General features: G+C 44.0%; 1 protein-coding gene across 1 annotated transcript in view; it reads left to right on the forward strand.

The window, feature by feature from the left end:
- The first annotated feature begins 358 nt into the window (after positions 1 to 358).
- Positions 359 to 21,804, forward strand: part of RP1L1 (RP1 like 1) — a 44,867-nt gene continuing 23,421 nt past the window's right edge. The window contains 2 exon segments of the mRNA XM_039568616.1: positions 359 to 633; positions 18,815 to 19,472. Coding sequence (XP_039424550.1) covers positions 18,834 to 19,472 — 639 coding nt within the window. The 5' untranslated portion in view covers positions 359 to 633; positions 18,815 to 18,833.

The following is a 21,804-nucleotide window of genomic DNA, read 5'->3' on the forward strand; positions in this document are numbered from 1 at the left end:
CAGTCTGATTTAATTATTAGATATTAGAGGCTGGAGACTTAAAACTTGGGCTTCTGTGATCAGAGAAGGCAAGAAAGCCTTTGCCACCAGGAGCCAGCTTTTCCCTGTGCCCCAGCTCCTGGCTGGACAGAGGAAGAGGAGGAGGCACTGAGTCAGGCTGGGTGAGCAGCAGAGACCATGATGCAAAACTCCCCATCACCAAACCTGCAAGAGGAACAAGAGGAAAAAAACATCTTTAAAACCTCATTAGTTAATCATCGTCACCACAGATGGTGCCCAGCTGTAAGCTCCTTTCTGCTCACCCTAATCCCATTCCAAGCAGCTCCCCTTGCAAGAGGAGCCTGTTGGCTTTGTTATCTGGAGAAGTGGCGAGCATGGGAGCACCTGGTAGTGGGGAGAGCTGCCTGAGGGGGAGAGATGTAAAGCTTTAGGAGGGGAGGTGGGGGCCCATCTCCCTGCACAGGCAGGGGCTGAGCAGAAGCATCCCACCCTTTGCTCCCAGGGCTGAGGAGCAGGAGCCAGAGGAATTCTCTGCTTGGCTTTTGATCTCCACTGTCAGTGCTCGAGGAAGGCCTGACCTGGGATGGATTATTGACCTGAGCAAAGCTATGTACCTGGATTACCTTCGCTGTGGTGAGTGGAACCTGCCTCCCTCTGTCCCTTTCTAAGCTTTTAAATCAACACTGGGAAAAGGAGAAACAAGGGAGGCACTGGAGGATTGATGTTAACGCTGACTGCCTTTTTTCAGCAGCTCTGTCATCCTTTTTGATTTGTTTCCTACTAGGAAATTGGGATATTGCTGATTACGTGGGAGAAATGGGTGCCTGTGATAAACAGGAATTCTGCTTACAGGGAAAGGTTCCTGATGGGAACAAGCCATAGCTGGTGGCTGTACTTTGCTCTGTTGAGCAATGCAGATGTTATCCCTGGAAGGCCTCCAAGGGCTGTGTTTGTGTTTTCCTGGGAGGCTTTGCAGTGGGCTCTGTGTCCATCCTTTTTGAGACATTTCCCAAGAAAACAGGTCTCCTTTCTGACCAGAGCTGGATTCTGGTTTTTCTGATGTAACTTGCTGCAGCCACTTAAAGTCTCTGCTGCTATTTAGGGACAGCAGGAGATTGAGTGGATCAATCCCATAAGAAGATCTGTGCTCCTGTGCATGGAGAGGGGACTCCTGTCCATTTTAAGTAGTGCTGCCCAGGCAGGGAGCCAGGCTTGCTCCAGGCCCTGATGGGAGAGATGTCACTGTCACCACAAGCCCAGTTGGAATCTAAACCAGAATTTTCACTCTGATTTACTCTGTAAGATCTGAATAACCACAAGGCCTTTTTTTTTCTTTTTTTTTTTATTTTGTTGGCAGCCCCTCAGTCCCTCTAAGCACAAGCTAAAAGGGGGGGCCTTGTGTTTTCTGGCTAACACGAGTCCCAGGTCATTAACCCTTGACAGTTCTTTGGTGAATTACTATCAAAAAATGAACTGATTTCTTGGGCTGAAGAGAGATTCACACAGTTGATGACATAAGGGTCATTTAGATCATCAAACGTGACCATTTGAATAGAACATAGCCTTGAATTTCATCCTGTAGCTCCTTTGCTTTCTGACCTTTTCACATTGCATTAAGAAACTCATGGCAGGACCACATAAACTGAATTAATACAGAAAGGAAGGTGAGAATGGATATAAATTCACCAGGAGGCCACAGGTCAGCATCCCACTGAGACTTTGAGGTGAAGAACGCAGCAATCCATGGTTGCCTCTGCTGAGAACCCAACTGATTCTACCTGTCTTTTATGGAAGGATGTTTTCTGGTGCCCATACCCCTGATCTGGGAATTTCTGCACCTCTGTGGCTCTTTTGTTTGGATCAGGATTTGTATTTGCTTGTAACATCTGAAACTCCAGTTGGTTCTTGGCCTGGCTGCAATCACTATGAGTTACTGGTTGTGCTGGTGATTGATTTCTCTTTATCTTCCATGTCTTCTACTCCCCCAAATTGCTCCTTACAGCAACTGAGGGCACAAGATAATGTTTCCATCTCTTGCTGGTTTTTTTGCTTGTGGGTTTTTCCCCCCCTGCTTCACTGGATCTCCTTTGGCTCTTTTTTGGAGCTTCAGTAAGTCTTTTTCTCCTCTCTTTTAATTTATTTCCCTGTAATTAAGGCTGTCTTCTTATTGTGCTTTGAAGAAACACAAACCATTGGCCAAGAGGTGAGTTTTATTGCTATCAATTGTTAAAAGTAATTCGTGCCCATTAATGTAGAAGAGGGACAAACCTCACATTTAAGTATAAAATGACATTTATAAGGCTTAGGTGGTTTAAATATATTTTAAATAATTTTGGAGAGATAAACAATGCATCTTTTAATCTCTTCCCTTCATAGTGTGATTTTTTCCCCCTACCAAAAAAAAAAATCTTTTTTTCCCACTCAGTCTAGTTTTAAATAACCTCTAGGAAGGGGCTTCCACTCCTTCATTTGAAGGTTATTCCAATCTAAATGACCTCACTTGCCCTTTTCTCAGTTTTATCCTATCACATCTGTTTTTACCCTCTTGCTCTACATTAAGCTGTTCCCCTGCATGCCTGGGAAGAGGAAAAATTACAGCCTTAACATTCTGACCACTTAGAGAATGAAAAATACAGGAGAAAATCAAGACCCAGGTGCCTGGCTACTGCCATAAATGTTGTTCCAGAAAGGACTTGATTTCATCTCTTTATGCAGTGCCTCCACTCCTCATCTTCCCCTCAGCATAACTTATCTCCTGGCTCCCAGTCATTCCTCATTGTTCACTTCCAAGGGCTGAGAGCTCTCAACAATCGAGATCCTACTTTTTCCTTGGATCTTGGCTCCCTCCTGCCTGGCAGCTCTTGAGTTTTCCCCCGGGCATTAGTTGGCCAAGCAATGTATATTTAGTTCTTTCAACATTTTCTTTTCTCCCTCCTTCATCTCACCAACCCCTCAATCACTCTGCTGCTTTTCTCCAAAACCTCTCAAAATTGGCAGCATCCTGCAGGCTTGTGGTTGTCCAGTGCTACCCTGAGTCTTCCTCCTCCTGCAGGGCATGGAAGTCGAGCTTGTTGCCTGACTTTTTTTGGTGTTTCCGCTGACGTTGGTGCCCTGGATCGTGAGAAGGATCTGGTGTGTGCTTAAGGGCTTAGAGGGAGAGGTGGGTTATGGAGAAGGGAGAGCAAATGCTCCCATGGCTGTTTCCAAGCAGCTCACCTGGAAACAGTGGAATTGTGTCAGAAATTGGCTTTGTCCCCCTCTCTTTGCTTTAATGCAGAAGTGAAAATCATGATATCGAGGCCAAGGAGACAAAGGTCGTGTTCCTACTGCTGTCCCAATGACCAAGCAAGTAGTACTGGGCAGATTACTTGATCCATCAGGACCTCAGTTTTCCTTTTAGCCTTTGTCTCTTCTGTCTGATGCTCTGAGAAATTGTGGATACCCAGTCCTGGAAGTGTCCAAGGCCAGGTTGGACGAGGCTTGGAGCAACCTGGGATAGTGGAAGGTGACCCTGCCCATGGCAGGGGGTGGAAGAAGATGATCTTTGAGGTCCCTTCCCACCCAAACTATTCTGATTCTATGATCTGAAGAGGAGGCTCAGGGGGGACCTTATCACTCCCTCCAACTTCCTGACAGGAGGTTGCAGTGAGGTGGGGTCAGCTTCTCCTACCATGACTACACTGAGAGGTCCAGAGGAAATGGCCTTAAGCTGAGACGGGAGATTCAGATTAGATATCAGAAAAAAATTTTTTCACTGTTTGTGTGGTCAGGCATTGGGAGGGGCTGTCCAGGGAGGTGTTTAAGGAATCATCATCCCTGGAGGTGTTTAAGAGGTGTGGATCTGGTACTGATGTGGTTTTAGTGGTTTAGGGGCTACAGTGGCAGTGCCGAGCTGATGGTTGGACTGGATGATCTTGAAGGTCTTCCAGCCCTGATGATTCTATGATTCCATGATCCAGTGGCAGCAATGCAGCACGGCCTGGATGTTAGCCAGAAAAGGGAGACTGGCTCACGTTGCGGCACCCAGAGAGCAGAGGTGACTCTCTGTGTGCTCACACCTGATCCCAGCAAGTCTGTTCCTGCCCGAAGGCCTGGGCCTGTGCTGCCTGGCCGTGTCCATGTCCCAGCGTGTGCATTCCCCATCCAGCCTTGGAGCACTGCTGGAATCCAACAGAGTAATAAATCAGTAGAAATTATACCTGCTTGCTCAATAGACATGGTGCTCATCCCAGAGCCACCTTGTGCCAGTTCTGCTCTTTAAACAAACATGGTTTTTTTGACTTTTTATCCACGTGCAGTCAGTAAAGCTGTGAGAATTCTTTCCTGCCTGATGGAATCGTGTACAGGTGCCAGTTAACCTCCAGTTTCCATTCTGGGTTGCACTGGGTAGGACTGGGAGTGACAGAAGTGCAGAGCCCAGAGAGCAATGGGACTGGCAGGTAATAAAAATAACCTGCAAAGTTGTCACCTGGGGAAGGGGCTGGAGCACCAGCAGTGGCTGAGGGAGCTGGGAGAGGGGCTCAGCCTGGAGCAAAGGAGGCTCAGGGGGGATCTTCTGGCTCTGCACAACTCCCTGACAGGAGGGGGCAGCCAGGGGCAGGTCGGGCTCTGCTCCCAGGGAACAGGGACAGGATGAGAGGGAACAGCCTCAAGCCAGGGGAGGTTTAGATTGGAGAATAGGAACAATTTCTTCTCCCACACAGTTGTCCAAGCCTGGCACAGCTGCCCAGGGCAGTGGTGGCATCCCCATCCCTGAAGGGGTTTAAAACCTTGTGGTTGTGGCACCTGGGGACATGGGTTAGTGGCCTTGGCAGTGCTGGGGGAATGGTTGGACTCGATGATGTTTGAGGGCTTTTCCAACCTAAATGATTCTGTGACCTAAATGTAGAATATTTGATGGAGCGTTACTAGGGAGAAACACATTTGCAGCAACTTTTGGTACTAAAACTGCACCTAAGAATAATGAGGCCACTACAGCTGCTTCAATAAGATGCAACAGTTTGGTGGAACTTTTTGCCCTACTTCTGGGAACATTCCCAGCTGCATCAAAGTTTGTTTGAAGTTGTCCCATACCAACTGCTCCCAGGCTTCTCTTGCGTTTAGCATTCTTTCTGCATTAGCTGACCAGACTTATTCACCAGGTGTCATCCTCAATTCTTGACTGCATAAGCCAATCTCTTGTCACTGAGATGTGGCCACGAGGCCTGGCAGAGAGGGAGTTCTGACTTGCCCTCCACAAATACCTCAGCGAGCCCATGAGCACATTTGGCAGGTGCCCTTGCCATTAAGGTTCAGGCAAAGTGAACACTGAAGTCAGAAAAACATGGCCCTTGGCCAACCCATGGAAAAAAATTCGGCATAGATAATCCCAGGTATTTTTTGCAGTACTTTTCCAGACCTATTCCCATTCGCTTGGCTATTCACTACCCATTTCAACATGCTAGCACTTTAAGCTTCCTCAGAGGCATGCAAAGCCTCTTAATAAATAATCTTGCTATTCCTTATCACATCTGCCTTTGAGTGAGACGCAGGACAAATGGAACAGTGTCCCCATCGGAATCCAGGTCAGGATCAGACGTAACCTGCGAAATGGTGGTAGTGAGGGGCTGAGCGATCGCTGCAGTGTTACATAAGCTCTGCTTTAGCTCCAACACGGTTTACAAGATCTGTGGTTTTGGGATGGGTATGAGGCCAGGGAAAGGAGGTGCATGGCAGCAAGGACTGTATCTCTCCCTAAACTTTTACTTGCTGCCTAGTCCCATAATGTAAAAAACATTTCATGCTCCATGGATTGAGAGGTGTGAGCTGGATTGGCCAACCCTCACAGTCCTCAGGAGAGGCAGGTGCAAGAAAGATCTTCAGATCAGCTGAGCATGGTACGGTCAAAGGTGAAAACATGGAAAAAATTGAGAGGTTAAGCACTGGGAGGGGCTGCCCAGGGAGGTGGTGGAGTCCCCATACCTGGAAGTGTTCCCCTGGATGTGACACTCAGTACCGTGGTCTCCTTGACAAGATGGTGTTTGGTGACAGGTTGGAGTCAATGATCTTGGAGAGGTTTTTTCCAACCTAAATGATTCTGGGATTCTGTGACTGCAGAAGTGAAGAATTTTATAGGCAGTATTTGGAATGGATCTTGTGTAATATCGTGAAAACTGATAAAAGTTTATAAAGGCTGAGATAAGGTCACTCAGAAACAGGTGTTTTACAGGAAGGGATGGCAGGAGGTTTGGGAGCAATTACAGCCAGGAATCTGTAAGATCTGGCAACAGTCCAGATGGGAGTGTTTGGTGTGAAGGAGATGAAGGTGTTGAACGTGACATGGAGGTCATGAGCCTGGGTGTTGTGTGAGTGTGGGTTATTCCAGCAGGGAAGGAGGAGCTGTGGTGGGAGATAAGAGGGTGTTCTTCTAACTGTGATAAAAGGCTGTTCAGGGATTTCATGGAGTCTCCCTCTCTGGAGGCGTTCCAAACCCACCTGGATGTGTTCCTGTGTCACCTGCTCTGGGTGATCCTGCCCTGGTGGTGTGGGTGGACTGGAGCATCTACAGAAGTCCCTTCCAACCCAAATTATTCCATGATTCTGTGGATATTGTTGACAGAACCAGCTCTGGGAAAGCTCAGGAAGGAAAGGACAGACCCAGCAGTGGAGAGTTACACCTGACACCATGAGTGTCAAGGCTGATGTCACCAGCTGACATCACGGAGATCACGATGTCGACAGAGAGGGAATGAGGGTGAGGAGGAAGCACCAGGACACTCAGATCCTTATCTGTGGGGTGAAGGCAGCAGAAAAGACCAAGCCTCAAAAACATGGTGTCCATTGCTGTGGAGGAGAACTGGATCTCAACTGCAGCTCACATGGAGAAGGGGCAGAAGGTGTTTTTTTTTTTTTTAGCTGTTTTGATTTTAAGTCACAAGTTCAAATGTGGAAGCTTTTAAAGGACCCAAACCGTGTCTAAATACAAAATTTCTATTTTTTTCCAAGCATTCTTTCAAATGCTTTGAAAGAGTAATTAAGGTGAAGCAAAACTTTTAATTTAATCTAATTTTTTAATTTGACTTTCTCAAGAATATCAAAGGGATGCTATTTGAAGGGTCAGCTAAGGAGGAAATGCAGTGCTTTTGGGGGACTTTTTCCCCCTTCCTTCTCAGTATTTCAGGTGTTCATTCTCAGTAATTATTTTAAATTCAATTAAAAAAAAAAAATTAAAAAAAAATTTTGAAGAGTCAGCAAGGAGCCATTCAAGCATTCATTTCTCATAATTTAGAGCCAGGACACAGGGAATGAGACACAATGGATGAAACAACTTTCTTGTCACCTTCTGTGTTCATCACCTTGAGCTTCTTTTCCAGACAGTCGAAAGAAACAATAGTTCTAAGATAGAGTTCATTTGAGACTTCCAGTTAAGGATTAAGGATATAGAGCCTGTTAGAGTGAGTCCAGAGGAGGCCATGGAAATGCTCCAAGGGCTGGACCCTCTCTGCTCTGGAGCCAGGCTGGGAGAGCTGGGGGTGTTCACCTGCAGAAGAGAAGGATCCAGGGAAACCTCAGAGCCCCTTCCAGCGCCTAAAGGGGCTCCAGGAGAGCTGGAGAGGGACTTGGGCCAAGGGCTGGAGGGACAGGACACAGGGAATGGCTTCAAACTGCCAGAGGGCAGGGACAGATGGGATATTAGAGAGAAATTCTTCCCTGTGAGGGTGGTCACCTGGCCCAGGGTGCCCAGAGAAGCTGTGGCTGCCCCTGGATCCCTGGAAGTGTCCAAGGCCAGGTTGGATGGGGCTTGGAGCAACCTGGGATAGTGGAAGGTGTCCCTGCCCACGGCAGGAGGTGGAAGAAGATGATCTTTAAGGTCCCTTCCAACCCAAACTCTTCCATGAGTTGAACGCAGCCTGAAAGACATCGTATCTTTCTGGTGGCTCTGAAGGAGGGCTAGAGTGACCTTTTCAACTGAAGATATTGCAGACATCCACGTCCAGCCTGAATTTTCCTGCCCAGTAGGATTTGTCTCACATTATCCCGGCATTGCCTGATCCTTGTCCCTGCTCCCTGTCTGCACACGATCTCCCTGACCCTATTTAGGATTGAGCAGTTGTGGGGCCACCTGACTGTATGAACCCACCAGGACACTTTGTTCTTCCAGGAGGGCCCCACAGCATCTGGGAAGGAGCATTTGTGTCAGAAATACCCCCCATTGTCCCACAGCTGGTGGTGGAGGGGAAGCATTGTCCCTTCTGCTCCTGCACAGTGCCCAAGCAGAGCAGGTGTTCAATCCCAAGAGATCCCATGAGCTCCTGCTGGCTCATCTGATCAGAGAGTCTGGCACTGGGATTCAAAAGATGAGGGAAATTAAGAACAGTTTAATTGTGTTAAAAGTGTAGGAAAGCAAAAATCGCAGAAAACACCAAATTTAGACTTTGGCCAGGGTGCCAGCATTAGCAATGCTACCCTGCATGAGAGGTCAGAGTTTTGCTGACATGAACGAAAATCAAGGATAAGTAAGAACTGGAAGAATGTAAATCTTGGGGGTAGAGAAAAAGTAGTGGAAAAAGCAGGATTAATAATAAATTAATAAGGAGGACAATAATTCAAAACTGGCTATGTTATTGAACACCTTTAAAAAAATCTCCTAAAGAAGAAAACTATAGGAGAGTGGTTTGGACAGGATTTGAAGTGAGGAAGGAAGTCACTATTAAAAAATGCAATTGGTAAAGAACAAATGGAGGAATCCTTGAAAAAAAAAAAATGGAAAGAACACAGATCAGCTTTGCTGATCTTGACAAGTTCGAGTTTAGAGAATGAACTGAGAAACCAACTCTGTCACTTCCCAAAGGCAGCTGATGTGAACTGGGATGAATAAGGGAGAAAAGACTGGGATAATATCCCCGATAATTTTTTTTCCCCTGTTACTCAGAGCCAAAAGGAGTCACTCCAGGTGAGACCTTGTGTCTTCTAATACAATGGAGCAAATGTTGAGGCCCAAATAAGAGCACAGATGTATGGCAGAAGAATTCCAGACAAAAGGCCAGATAAACACCTGATTCCAGAGAAATTTGACTGCTTCTACTCTTTATCAGATTTTACACAGTGCTGGATTTGTCTTGGTAAATTATTTAAAAGCGTTTTAGAAAGAGGCATTGTTGGATGAATAAATGCTGTCCATGGATTCAATAATGCACATTGAAAAAGTGAGAGAGAAAGGATATATGTGTTGGAATGTGGAGGGAGCTGATTTGATTTAATATATTTTACAATAACTTTTTTAAGAGTGTAAAAGACACATTAATGAAAACCAAAATTGATAATCATTTGGAAGGAGCTGAGGGTACAAGAAAGGAAAGAGAAATCATATAAAAGGGCTTGGAAATGTTAACAATGGTTAGAAAAATTAGATCTGTACTGGGGAAAAAAAAAAAAGGCAGTGTTGCATTCAAAGGTTTAATAATCTCAAGTAAATGTTTTATTGGAAATGGAAAATAGGGAAATGATGGTGGTGTAGAGGAAATTGATTTGTGCCTTACAGAGATGGAAACACTGGGATGCAAATGGTTGTTGGACGTATGGAGAACCACATGCTGAACTCAGGAGGTCCGGGCAATAAAGTGTCTGTGTGTTTGAAGGGTTGGGTGTTGTCCTGAGGAAGGCTTGGAGTGGTTTTTTGTGGAAACTGAAAAAAACCTTCCAACCCCTGCAGTTTCTGGAGCCTGTGGTGAGTTCCTTCTCCTGACATACAGCCCTGAGCTGCCAGGCCAGATCCAGCTGCAGACTGAAACCTCTCCAAAGCTTCTGGGGACTCTCTTCGTTCATCTCTCAGCAATCATCTTCTGGGTGGCAATTTGTAGGCATGGCTTGCCTCAGGTTCTGGGTTTTGTGCATATTCCTGGTTCTTCAGCTGCTCACTCCAATCACCTGGTTTGCTTCCCTGGATGCTGAACTTTCTCAGCTTCTTCTGTCATTCCCTGTTACAGAGGGGAATTCCCTGCTACAGAAGAGCTCACCAACCTAGGAGATCTCAGCTGCTTCTCTATAAACTCCTTATGTGCCTGAGCTTCCTCCTGGGAGCTGGAAACAGCTCTGGGATGAGAGGTGAGAGGTACAGGATCCACCTTGTGTGGCTGTGATCACATAATCAAGGGACATCCCTACCAGACAGTCTCCATGGGGAGGCAAAACAACTGCTAATATATGCTTGGCCCACTCCTGATCCTTGTGATCCGTGTGCTTTTGGGATTGTGTTCCTTGTATGCAATTAATTGTATCAATTTTAGGTTTGAGTTGGGCACGCTGCTCCAGTCTGACGTGATGAACAGAATCATGGAATCACAGAATATCCTGAGTTGGAAGGGACCACAAGGATCACTGAGTCCTACTTGTGGCCCTGCACGGACACCCCAACAATCTCCCCCTGTGCCTGAGTGCATTGTCCAAACACTCCTGGAGCTCTGGCAGCCTTGAGGCCGTGACCATACCCTGGGAAGCCTGCTCAGTGCCTGAGCATCCTGTGGGGGAAGAACCTTTTCCTGATATCCAATCTAAACCTTCCTTGGACACAGCTCCAACCATTCCCTCAGGTCCATTCCCTGGTTATTAGAGAGGAGAGAAATAACACATTTGTCCGTCAGTTTCTTGGTACAAACATGCAGAGCAAGTTGGGCATCAAACTCCACCTCAAAAGGAAATGCTGAGTTATTTTCCCCCAGAGTGCCAGAAACGTGAGTAAAGGGCAGTGCTGCTTACCTGTAACAGTATTACTGGGAAATGCCTGGTTTCAGCACTAGAAATACCCTCTGAAATGAAAGGCATGTCCCCAGATTCTAGAGGTATTTCTGACCTCTTCCCGGAGCTGAACAATGCTCAGTCTGAAGCACCCAGATGGGGCTGTTGCTGTAGGATCCCATTGCAGAGACAATGTCATTAGGGCTGTGTCACAGCCAAATGGGCTGCACAGGGAGGTGGTGGAGTCCCCATCCCTGGAGGTGCCCAAGGAGTGACTGGACATGGCACTCAGAGATCTGGGCTGGGTGACAAGGTGGGGATCAGTCACAGGTTGGACTCAGTGATCTTGGAGGTCTTTTCCAACCTCAATCAGTCTGTGATTCAGGGTTGTTGTTTCAGTAGACCACAGCAGGGTGTTGAACAGCAAGTGGCAGAACTGGCCTCCCTGCCTCTAATGTATTAAACCCTCATTTTCATTTTAGGAAAGAAATCCTACATTTCTCTAGGAAAAGAAAACCAGCCTTCTGCATTAGGTCTTCTCTGCTCCCTTCAGTGGGAAAGTGCTCTAAAATCTCGCAGAGGACTGCGCTTATCAGCATCCTGGAGGAGATGTCACAGTGTGATTGGACTGAGGGGCTCCGAGATGGGAACCAGCAGGATGTGTAGGGAAGGGGTAATAAACGGGCATCGCGGTGTTGCTGTCCCTGCTCACCAGGAATCACAGAATCATTAAGGTTGGAAAAGCCCTCTAAGATCATCGAGTCCAACCCTTAACCCATCACTGTCACTAACCCATGGTCCCAAGTGCCACATCTACATGTCTCCTGAGCATTTCAAGGGATGGTTAATCCATCATTTCTGTAGGCAGCCTAAGGAGAAAGCAAAACTCATCACTGAAGAGTTTGAACCAAGTGTTAGTTTAGAGCCAGTCTTGGTAAGGTCTGTCCTGTCTGAGGTCCTGATACTGGAACCAGACCTTTATGGCTCAGTCCCTAATCTCTGAACTGATACCAGGAGTTTGTTCTTCAGCTTCACAAATACATCTTTTATTTGCATAGTGAAGGCACCTCTTGCCAAAGGAATAACCACAGAATGGTTTGGGTTGGAAGGGACCTTAAACACCATCTAGCTCCAACATTCAACCTCCAGAATTTCTCAACTCATGTATTTTATCTCATGTTGAAGGCACTCAATTTCATGATTTAAACCCATGGAAAATGAAGCATCAACTGTAGAGACCTTGTCAACAGGATAAGTGCTTTAAAATAAGGAATATTGGGGAAAAAACCCATATTTTTTAGCAATTTCAGTGGTTTTTCTTTCTTGGCACCTGTGTTTGATGGCTGAAAAACTAATTAGCTAATATATCTAGAATAGCAGGGAGATTTTCTGTCGACGAATCTGATCCCTGAGACTACTTCTTATCCTCCAGAAAGCTGGGCTTCTTTATTACCTGGGTTAAGTGTGGTTTAATCCTTTGCATTGGAATCTGTACCTGGAAATGCAACTTGGATTGCTGTGCTTTGAGTATTGACTTGTTCTGAAGTGATATGGACCCAAACAAAGAAAAAGAAGTACATTCTTCAAAAAAAAAAACCCAAACTAATAAAAAGCCCTACCTACCCTGTTAAATAATCCCACCACTGCCCACCCAAAACCCAGAACAACAAAAAAGTCACGTGTACAAATGAATATTTAAATTTTTAGAAGGAAATCCAGTGATCACAGAAGGGAAGGGCAAATAATGGTAAAGAAATTGGAGGTGGAATATTCCATCAGATCCCAGAAAACATCTCTGATGACAGAACAGTTCAGGTGGCTGCAAAGGATGGATCACATTAAACTGGCATTTAGGTGGATCCCAATTGCTACAGGGACGTGAACCAGTGCAGACGACCCTTGGAGAATCTGCCTTGCCTTTGCTGAATCACAGAATAAATTGGGCTGGAAGAGGATTTGGAGGTACTATCACACACTCACAGTCTCAGTAGATCAGAAGAGTCTTCAATATCCTCACACTTAGCTGTTCCTCCACCTTTGAGGCCCCAGTCTCTGATCATCATCATGAATTTGGTTTTCTTCTCCCACCAAAATGGCATTTTTACTGCTGTCACTTGTGTCTGCCATGTCTTAGTGCTTTGCTCTTCTGTGAAGATTCTATCCCACACCTATACCATGCCCTAGGCAGTTATAGACAAGGATGTGGATGTTTCCAAGTCTTTCTCCAGGTTCAACAATTCCAGTGTTCTTATCATTTCTGTTCACATCATGCCCTCCTAGAGTCATAGAAGGGACCTTAAAGGCTGCCATGGGCAGGGACACCTTCTGCTAGACCAGGTTGCTCAGATCTCCATCCAACCTGTCCATTAATGTTTCCAGAGATGGAGCCTTTACCCATCCATCTACCCTGTAAATTCCCAACAAAATCCCAGAAGAGAAGGAAAAGAAATAAATGCTTTAAGATGCAGTGAATCTAAACCCTACTAGAAAACGGTCAATGAAAATATTCTAAGCTGTAGCTGCTGTCAAATCCAGGAGATTTTTGGCATACAAGACTGAGTTTACATCTCCAGCTTCCTTTGTGATCCAACAGTCAAGTTCAAGGAATGGTGTCAATCCCTGACATCTCCAACAGTGTTCCTGCCGGGAGGTGATTTTCCGTGTGTTTGAGACCAGCTCTGACAGGGATCTGGGTGAGGAAAATTGCGGCGGTTTAGGCTCATTCATCCATGGATTAGAATGATACGTTGGCTGTTGGAAATCTCCTTCTCAAACAATGAAAAACTTAAAGCCCTTTTGACAATCTTTTTCAAGTAATTTAAGTAACTAATTGAGGAGAAAATATACATTCTATCCATTTTGGTCTCCTTTTTTCCAGATAATTATAATACATTCATAGGGAAATGGATAATCTGCTTTCCAATTTAATGTTTTTATCTTTTTATGAATCAAATTTCTCAAAGTTTGTAATTTTCCAACCAAGACTTTGTCTTGGTTGGATCATAAATACTCCTTGTTAATTAAGATCACTTTGATATTTAAAAAATATTTTTCTTCATCAAAAAGAGCACGGGGCCAATTGAAATGAGCTTTTTTTAGAAAAAACATGGTTACATCTTCAAGCAGATTCATCTTCCTTGCTAGAAACTCTCACCTTTTCTGGGAAAAATTCCACAGGAAATCATTTTGTTCATGATTTCCCTGGAAGACAAACTTGGAGTTTTCAACCAGCTGCATTCCAAATATTAGTGGTGGTCTGTAAATTTTTCTTCTGTCTGGAAGAAATGACTGCAGAAGTAGAAGCTGCAATTACTTGCAGGGGAAGAGAAATTTCCAGCAAAATTCTGCACCCTGATTAATCAAAAAAAGCCATATAAAAATTGATACTGGGACTATACAGGTGAGAGGAAAGGAACCGATTTTAGTATCAAGTGGGATTAATGAAAGGTCGCTGCTGGATGGGGTGGATTCTTCATAATTTAAAGTATTTAAGTCAAGTCTGGAAGCTCATCATAAAGGCCTCAAAGAGTGGTTATAGGCCCGGTGCTTAATTCATGAAGTCACATTCCCTGACAGCTCTCCTGCCTTGACTCGGGCACCTTCTGGGCGACACCTGGATTCCTCTACTTCTTTTACACCCTAACAGAGAGAAGGAGGAAAAAAACTATCCAAGGTAAAACCAGGGCAAACAACAGAAGGTGAAGGCTGATGTGAATGTATGTTAATGCTGCAGGAGAAGGAGCCCCCCAGGAGAGCTGGAGAGGGACTTTGGACAAGGAACGGGAGGGACAGGACACAGGGAATGGCTTCCCACTGGCAGAGGGCAGGGATGGATAGGATATTGGGAAGGAATTGTTGGCTGTGAGGGTGGGGAGGCCCTGGATCCCTGGAAGTGTCCAAGGCCAGGTTGGAGCAATGTGGGCTAGTGGAAGGCGTCCCTGCCCATGGCAGTGGGTGGAATGAGAAGGTCTTTAATGTCCCTTCCAACCCAAACCATTCCATTTGGTTTTGGCTAAGGGGTCACGCAGCTTCCTCTGTGTGAATTCCAGCAGCAGAGGTTTGATGGGGTTTAGAAGTCCAGAAGTCTAGCCCTGCCTGCTATAGTTTAAACTATAGTTTATAGTTATAGTTTATAGCTTTTGAGATATTTTGAACGTTGATGGGAAATTGGAAAACAGGGACCAGTTCCCTGGCACAGCCCTGAGTAGAAAGGCCTCCATCAGTGCTTCAGTCTTTCCCACGGATGGACTCCTACAAATTTTCCTGTAGAGCTGCAACCTTTTATACTCAATGCAAGCCTACAGAGAGATGACCTTGGTCCTCGGGGTCAAGGATACCACAGAAATGGCCTCTGGACCCTCAAAGATGCGTCCACAGCTGGAAGAGCAGTCCTGTATGAAGAGGACTATCATGGATGCTACACTGACATTACATTTAGAAAATTCCAGTTAAGGATCTGAAATGTATAACTTGTGGAATTTCTTCTTGCAGGATCCCCAAATCCCTGCCCTTCTAATAGAAGCCCTTTATGACCCTGATCTCTCTGCAGCTGATTGGTTTCTATAAAGGAATGTGCTTAGTGCTGGGAGAGAGAAAGATGCAGCAGCTGTGTCAGTAGTGGAATCACAGAATCACAGAGTCATTAAGGTTGGAAAAGACCTCCAAGATCATCATGTCCAATCTTCAAGAATTCCAGTCCATGCAGGAGTGAGATTTCTCACTGATTTTCTACCTAAATCCAACTGAAGTTGTTATTGTTGTTGTTGTTATGTGCGGGTTTTTTGCAAGGAGGAGCAGAGAGAGAAAACAGGAAGGCTCTTAGAGGTGAATTATGACAGAGCAAGTAATTTCCCATTATTTGTCATTCACGTGCTTGTCTGGTTTTATTTCATGCCCAAATCTCAATGATCCAGCTGTTGAGCATCATTCTGAGACTGTGACTTTGACATCTGCCATGAACTTGAAAATTTTGGGATTAGGGCTCTCCAGATTTTCCTGTTTCATTTTTCCCTGAAGAAGTTGTTACAGATCTCATCCATCTCTCTCCTGATTAAGGGACTATCACCCAGGTGAGAAGTGACACATCCACACAAGTCCTTCAGAGACACCATCATCCTTACTCCACTCCCACTGATTCCTCCGGACTTGCCAAAAGACAAATATGATTCCAAAGCATTTTAATGAGTGGGCTGGATCGGGAAAGTTTTCCAGGTCTCTGCAGGCCTTTGTTTAAGAGGAGAATTCCCTTTCTGGCCTGGATTGCACTTCCAGTTGTACTGGTGTGATTTCAGAGCCGAGTCAGATTTATACCAGAGTTACATGGGCACAAGGAAGAGAGGGATTGGGCAAATTGTGCCTAAAGCCCCAGTGGATTTGAGAGCCTTCTCCAGCAGCTTAGGTAGCTTTTCTTTCTATCCTTAGCAACACAGCCCTGCTTAACCCTCCAAGCTGTGGTCAGTCATTTTGAGGCCAGTTTGATTGACAGCAAGTAACCTGTTAACATTTTTCCCTGCCTTGTGCAGTGTATTTGATCCTGTAGGTGGCTGGTTGGATGCGTTGCTTTTTTAAATTATTATTATTTGGTTGATTTTATTTTTAATCCCTTGGATATTTTGTAAGAAAAAGTCATCTTGAGCAAGAGGGATGAAGTATTTCAATGTAAGTACAAAAATATGCATTGAGACTTCTCTTATTTCTCTAAAAAGATGTATTTGGGCAAGATGAGCATTTTCCTTTGCAGATTAGCAGTAGAATTCCCTTCCAATTCTGACCCTTCAAATAGATAATATTAAACTTCTCTGTATGGCAACTGTTTATATTTCCTTTTTTTTTTGTGGATATATGGCTTTGTAAGAGCAGATCTGACAGACCCTCTAGGCTGGGGTGGGTAATCAGCTCTATCACCCAAAACTCAAGGAAAAATATTCTTTTAAATCAGTCATCTGTGAAATTATTCCCCAAGAAAAGTAGTATTGGGAAAGTGTGTTACGGTTTGCCTTGTATTTAGTTTTTTCTGTACTTCTTACAATATGATTTAACAGCTTGAAAAATGTAGAATAAATCCTTGGGAAGCAGTTTAGATTTCTGGGAATGCAGTCAGCATATTGTGGATCACCATTTGTCCAGTGACTACAATTGGGATAATGGGTTTGTTTGGAAATGATGCTGTCGCTGGCTGAAAGCTCCAATGTGGGGCTTGTGGAGAAAAAGTGAAACCCACCTTTCTGGAAGCCGCTGGAAAATAGAGAAATGAGGTATTTTTTCCCTGGAAATGATGAGTTGGAGTGATGAATTGACCTTTCACTGGGAAATAAATAAGTGAATAATTGCTTGGTGAAATGTGTACGTGGAAAGAATAAATCATACTGAAATCTTTTGGGTGTACACGGATATAAATAAAAGCAGGGATTTGTCACAATAATAGTCTTTCAAATGATGCTTAATTTCTATTCTCACTTAGCTGAGCTTAAACTTCCATTTATTGCAGCATTTGCTGTAGTACAACGTGCACAAATATTTCACTTGAGGGTACCGTGGTAGGAATATAATGGTTTTGTTCTAAAATGTCGAGAAATTCAGCATTTACAGCTTTTTGAATGCTCCAACAGTGACGAAATTCCCATTAGTGGCAGTGGGCACCAAACCGATCCTCCAAAGAATGAATTGTGATTATCACAATTATTCATACTAGAACTTCATTCAGCTGCTGCAAGAGGGGTAACCAGGAGCAAACTGGAGGAACCATGTAATTATAAATACATTTACTGTTTTCTAATTCATTTGTAAGCATTAAAAAGTTTCCTTTCTTGTAAGAGATATTTTGGAAGTTACAATAGAAAACTGATGCCAATTAAGAATAGAATTTGGAAAATAAATTGGATATAGATGTCTGTGGCCAGAACCCCCTTCTGCAAGTTATAATTCTACTGATCCCTTACTAACAATTCAAATGGTTTCCTATCTGTCAGCAGATAAATGACCAGAAGATGACATTTCTAAGTGCCATTTTTAGAGTCTCCATTTAAGTCTGAGTAATTAACTCAGAGTAAACTGGGGAATCACTGTTCATATTCATGAAATAAATGTGTTGTGCTCATTACAGCCAATATTTTAGCAGTTGTAAAAATAGTGTTAATTCTTTTTTTTTTTTCATGTCAAAATCAAAGTGTCTTCTTTTTTTGGCATAATAGTTTCATTCCATATGAGGTCTGAATTTTTTAGCAATTGGCTTCCATGACAATGGATTTGATAAGGGAAAGTAACAAAGAGTCTCGTCTTCATCAGGAAAAAGACATTAAAAACACTTGTGTTCAAAAAGTGGGATGCAACCACCAGACTGAAACACCAAAATCAGTTTATTTATGAAGGACACCAACTGCCCCAACAAAAATTGGGCAGATCATCTCCAACCAATTTCAAATTTTCCCACAGTTTAGCAGAACCAAATTTTGTAGTTATTTTTGATGTCTTGTAATATTTGTTACTTGTTTCCATAACTGCCAGAAATTTTTCATCCAGAACTCAGCACATTTTGGCATGGCCTCTTCTAAAACCATATTGCTCTGCCCCTCAGTGAGCTCAGGACTGATTGTGTGCTACAAAGTGTAATCACAACATGAAGAAATTCAGTTTTGTTTTGGTTTTTGTCACATTCCAGTCCACAGGGTTAAAGGGTTACATGAGAATCTCAGTGCTGTGCTTGTAAAAATAAAGCTGAAATAATCACTGTCTCTGATAATTTCAGAGAAAACCTCAAAAATATAATCAAGGAAGACATAAAATTCCAAAGGACAACAATACACTTCTTGTGGGTTTCACTTGGTGTCTGACTCATGCTTTTTGTGCCTCGGGGGCAACTGACGCTGTCTGGATTCCCACTGGAATCTGCAGGACCAGGAGGGTTTGACTGTGATGAGCAGGGTTATGGATGCTCTCCCTGCTGTGCTTCTCTGTATCTGCCTGATCCATGAGTTCCTAAGACTTGTTGGTACAATCTACTCGTGACGGAGCTGATGTGAGGAGCACAAACCTTGCTCCAATGTCAGGCTCCAATCCTGTGTGACTCAAACAAACACCAATCCGTTTTTCCTTCTCTTTGCAGTTATCTTTAAACAAGAGGGATGACTCAGGTGCCTGCTGACTACCTGTCAAACACCAGCTCCTACAACTATGAGCCACCCCTCCCCTCCGTGGCTCGGGCCAGCACCCTCACCAGGGTCCCTCCAGCCAAAAAAATAACATTCTTCAAGAGTGGAGACCCTCAGTTTGCAGGAGTCAAGATGGCCATCAACCAGCGGAGCTTCAAGAGCTTCCACGCGCTCATGGACGACCTCTCCCATCGGGTCCCACTGCCGTTCGGGGTCCGGACCATCACCACCCCACGAGGAATACATTGCATCAGTGAGCTGGACCAGCTGGAGGATGGAGGGTGCTACCTGTGCTCTGACAAGAAGTACGTGAAGCCCATCAGCATCACCTCTGGGGGACACAGGCCGGCCCCGCCACGGAACAGTCGCCCCTCCAGCACCACGAGAAGAGTGGCTCAGGAGGGCAAGCTGGAAGATTATTCCACACCTTTCACTTACCATGGCCCCAGAATACCCAAGAAAATCACTCTGGTTAAGAATGGGGAAAGTGGATTTCGGCGCTCCATCATCCTGAACCGCAGAAATGCCCGCAGTTTCAAAACGCTCCTGGATGAGATCACGGAGATCCTGCAGTTCCCAGTGAAGAAGCTCTACACTGTTGATGGGAAGAAGGTAAATATCTCTGTGCTGGTCAGTTGTTCAAACAGAGTCATCACATTCCCTGTGATGAAAATCCTTTAGCTCATGGGTCCAAAAGTTTACCTACATTACCTTACTCCTTCAGATTTTGTCACAATAAACGCTTCCCCATTAATTACACAAAAGTTTGATGTAGAATAATCTTGTTCAGCCACTCAAGAACTCCATTCCAAATATTGTTTGTGGTCAATAGGAGGTTTAATGTTTTGCACGTGGGCATAAAACCCTAAATAAACTTTTAGTAATGGAGTTTCCCACCTTTTCCTGGTAGGCATGTCCCAACAAAGGTTCAACTTTTCCATACCTGACCACTGGGAATTCGACAGAATAAGGTGGCCCTTAGGTAGCACCTTGTGGTTGCACAGCTCCCCACAGAACAGGGTCCTGCTCATTACATGGGATTCTCAACATTATGATAAAATAACCCATTAAGGCATAAGTAATTGAGGATTGAGTGGGATCAAGAGACACTTTTTGTATTGATGAATTGGTGAATCTGCTGTTGGGGAACTCTTATAATAAATTCAGGGCATGACAATCTCTTCATTCTTCTGTTCCCAAAGGAATTTCCTGACAAACCTGAGATTCTCTTGACTTCTTCTCCATCTCTTTTTAGCTAACTAACCTTTACTTCCATTTTTTGAAGGGGTCTCAAGAGTTATCCTGACTTCTGCCTGTCCCTGCAGCTGAATGGAGATTCCCAGCTCCTTTGACACTTTTCCTACCTTTACAGGGCTGAGTGCCAGCTCCTCAGTGGTAAAAACACAACCACTTGTGGTGTCACTTTCTGTGCCAAGTGACTGAAATGACCCGAGTTCAAGTGACCCATTATCCAGGAGGGGAAAAAAGTGCAGGAATATTTTGCAATAAAATAATTTTTACCTGGCACAGGGAGGGGAAGGTGCAGTAGGAAGGAGAGAGGGAGAGGATAATTTAAGCCATCCTTCCTGGTGGAAGCACCATGTCTTATCATAGAGCTTTCTGCTGTTCCCACCACTCTGGAAAGAGCTTCCAACCAAACCCAGTCCTGCTACCTAGATATTTTGTAATCTATGGATAACTAACTTATTTTGCCTTTGATTTCTCCAGTTTTCAAGACTTCGACTCCTGTTCAGTCCAGATGGACATAATAATCTTGAGAGCTGATAGCAACTCCCTCTTCTTCAATTTTTGAGAATTTTCACTGATTTCTCTAAAGAAAAGTTTTGCCTTCTACTTCTTAGTGCAGTCTTGATGTTCCCCTTGTAATTCCTAAATGAATTTCCCACAATTTTCCTTCTACTCATTATAAACACCAGTACTTTAGGTGGGATATGCACTCAATGAGCACTCTGTAAACACAATATCTTCAACTCGATGATCTTGGAGGTCTTTTCCAACATTTCCACACAGAAATGTGTGGATGAAACACCATCACTTAATCTCTCCACAATCCCTTCAGGTTCGGGTTTCTTAATATGAAAATTTTCATTACTGTTTTGTCAATAAGGAGTTGATTTTCTATACCTTAATAATTTTAGTTCCACTCCTTTAATTCCTGTGCAGAATATCACAGTGGTAGGTGACGGTGGGTCCAACGTCAGCAACATTATCAGCTGCCACATAATTAGGAGATATGTGATTATTAATACCTTTCCTGGGAATCTTTTACAGAGATATTTTTGGCCATTATTAATTTTTAGTAATTTACCTCCAGCTTTTTAGCTGTTCCCTACTGTTCATTTAACAACCATTCCTATTAGGGCTTCCTGTTACTCTAGGCTTGGGTGCAAAGCATCACAAAAAATTCGCTCTGTCTTGGATTTTCCAATCTTTTCTTTTCACATGGATTCTCTAAAGTCTGTTCTTCTTTTAAGTTTTCTTGTCATATCTCAACTTCAAGACCTCTGTTTCTGATACACAGAGGTATCTGTTGTGTCTGAGTTTTCACCAGATGTAACTGTTTCACTGAGGAGTGAAAATAGCGAATTCAATGCACAAATTTGTGAGCTTTCCTGAAATAACTTCCTTCCGCTGGAGCTGGAGTTTAATTTTAGCTGTACATCTTGTCTTTATACTTAAATTTACATTTTCTTTTAAAGCCAATGTAAAGAAACTTCCAGTCTTCCATGATCGTTCAAAGGTGTCTCCATGTTTCATATTTCTTGAGTATTTTCTTTTTTCTCACGTTATTCTCTTTGAAGAATAATTCAGATTCTCTTTAAATAATTTTGTAAACTTCTTTTACGCCAATTATCTATTTTTTTCCCCCATGACTTAGTACAGAGATCTTCCTGGGAAAGAGGGCTGAGATTGAGTGGAACAG

Source organism: Corvus cornix, chromosome 3, assembly GCF_000738735.6.
Source record: "Corvus cornix cornix isolate S_Up_H32 chromosome 3, ASM73873v5, whole genome shotgun sequence".
NCBI classification, from domain to species: Eukaryota; Metazoa; Chordata; class Aves; order Passeriformes; family Corvidae; genus Corvus; species Corvus cornix.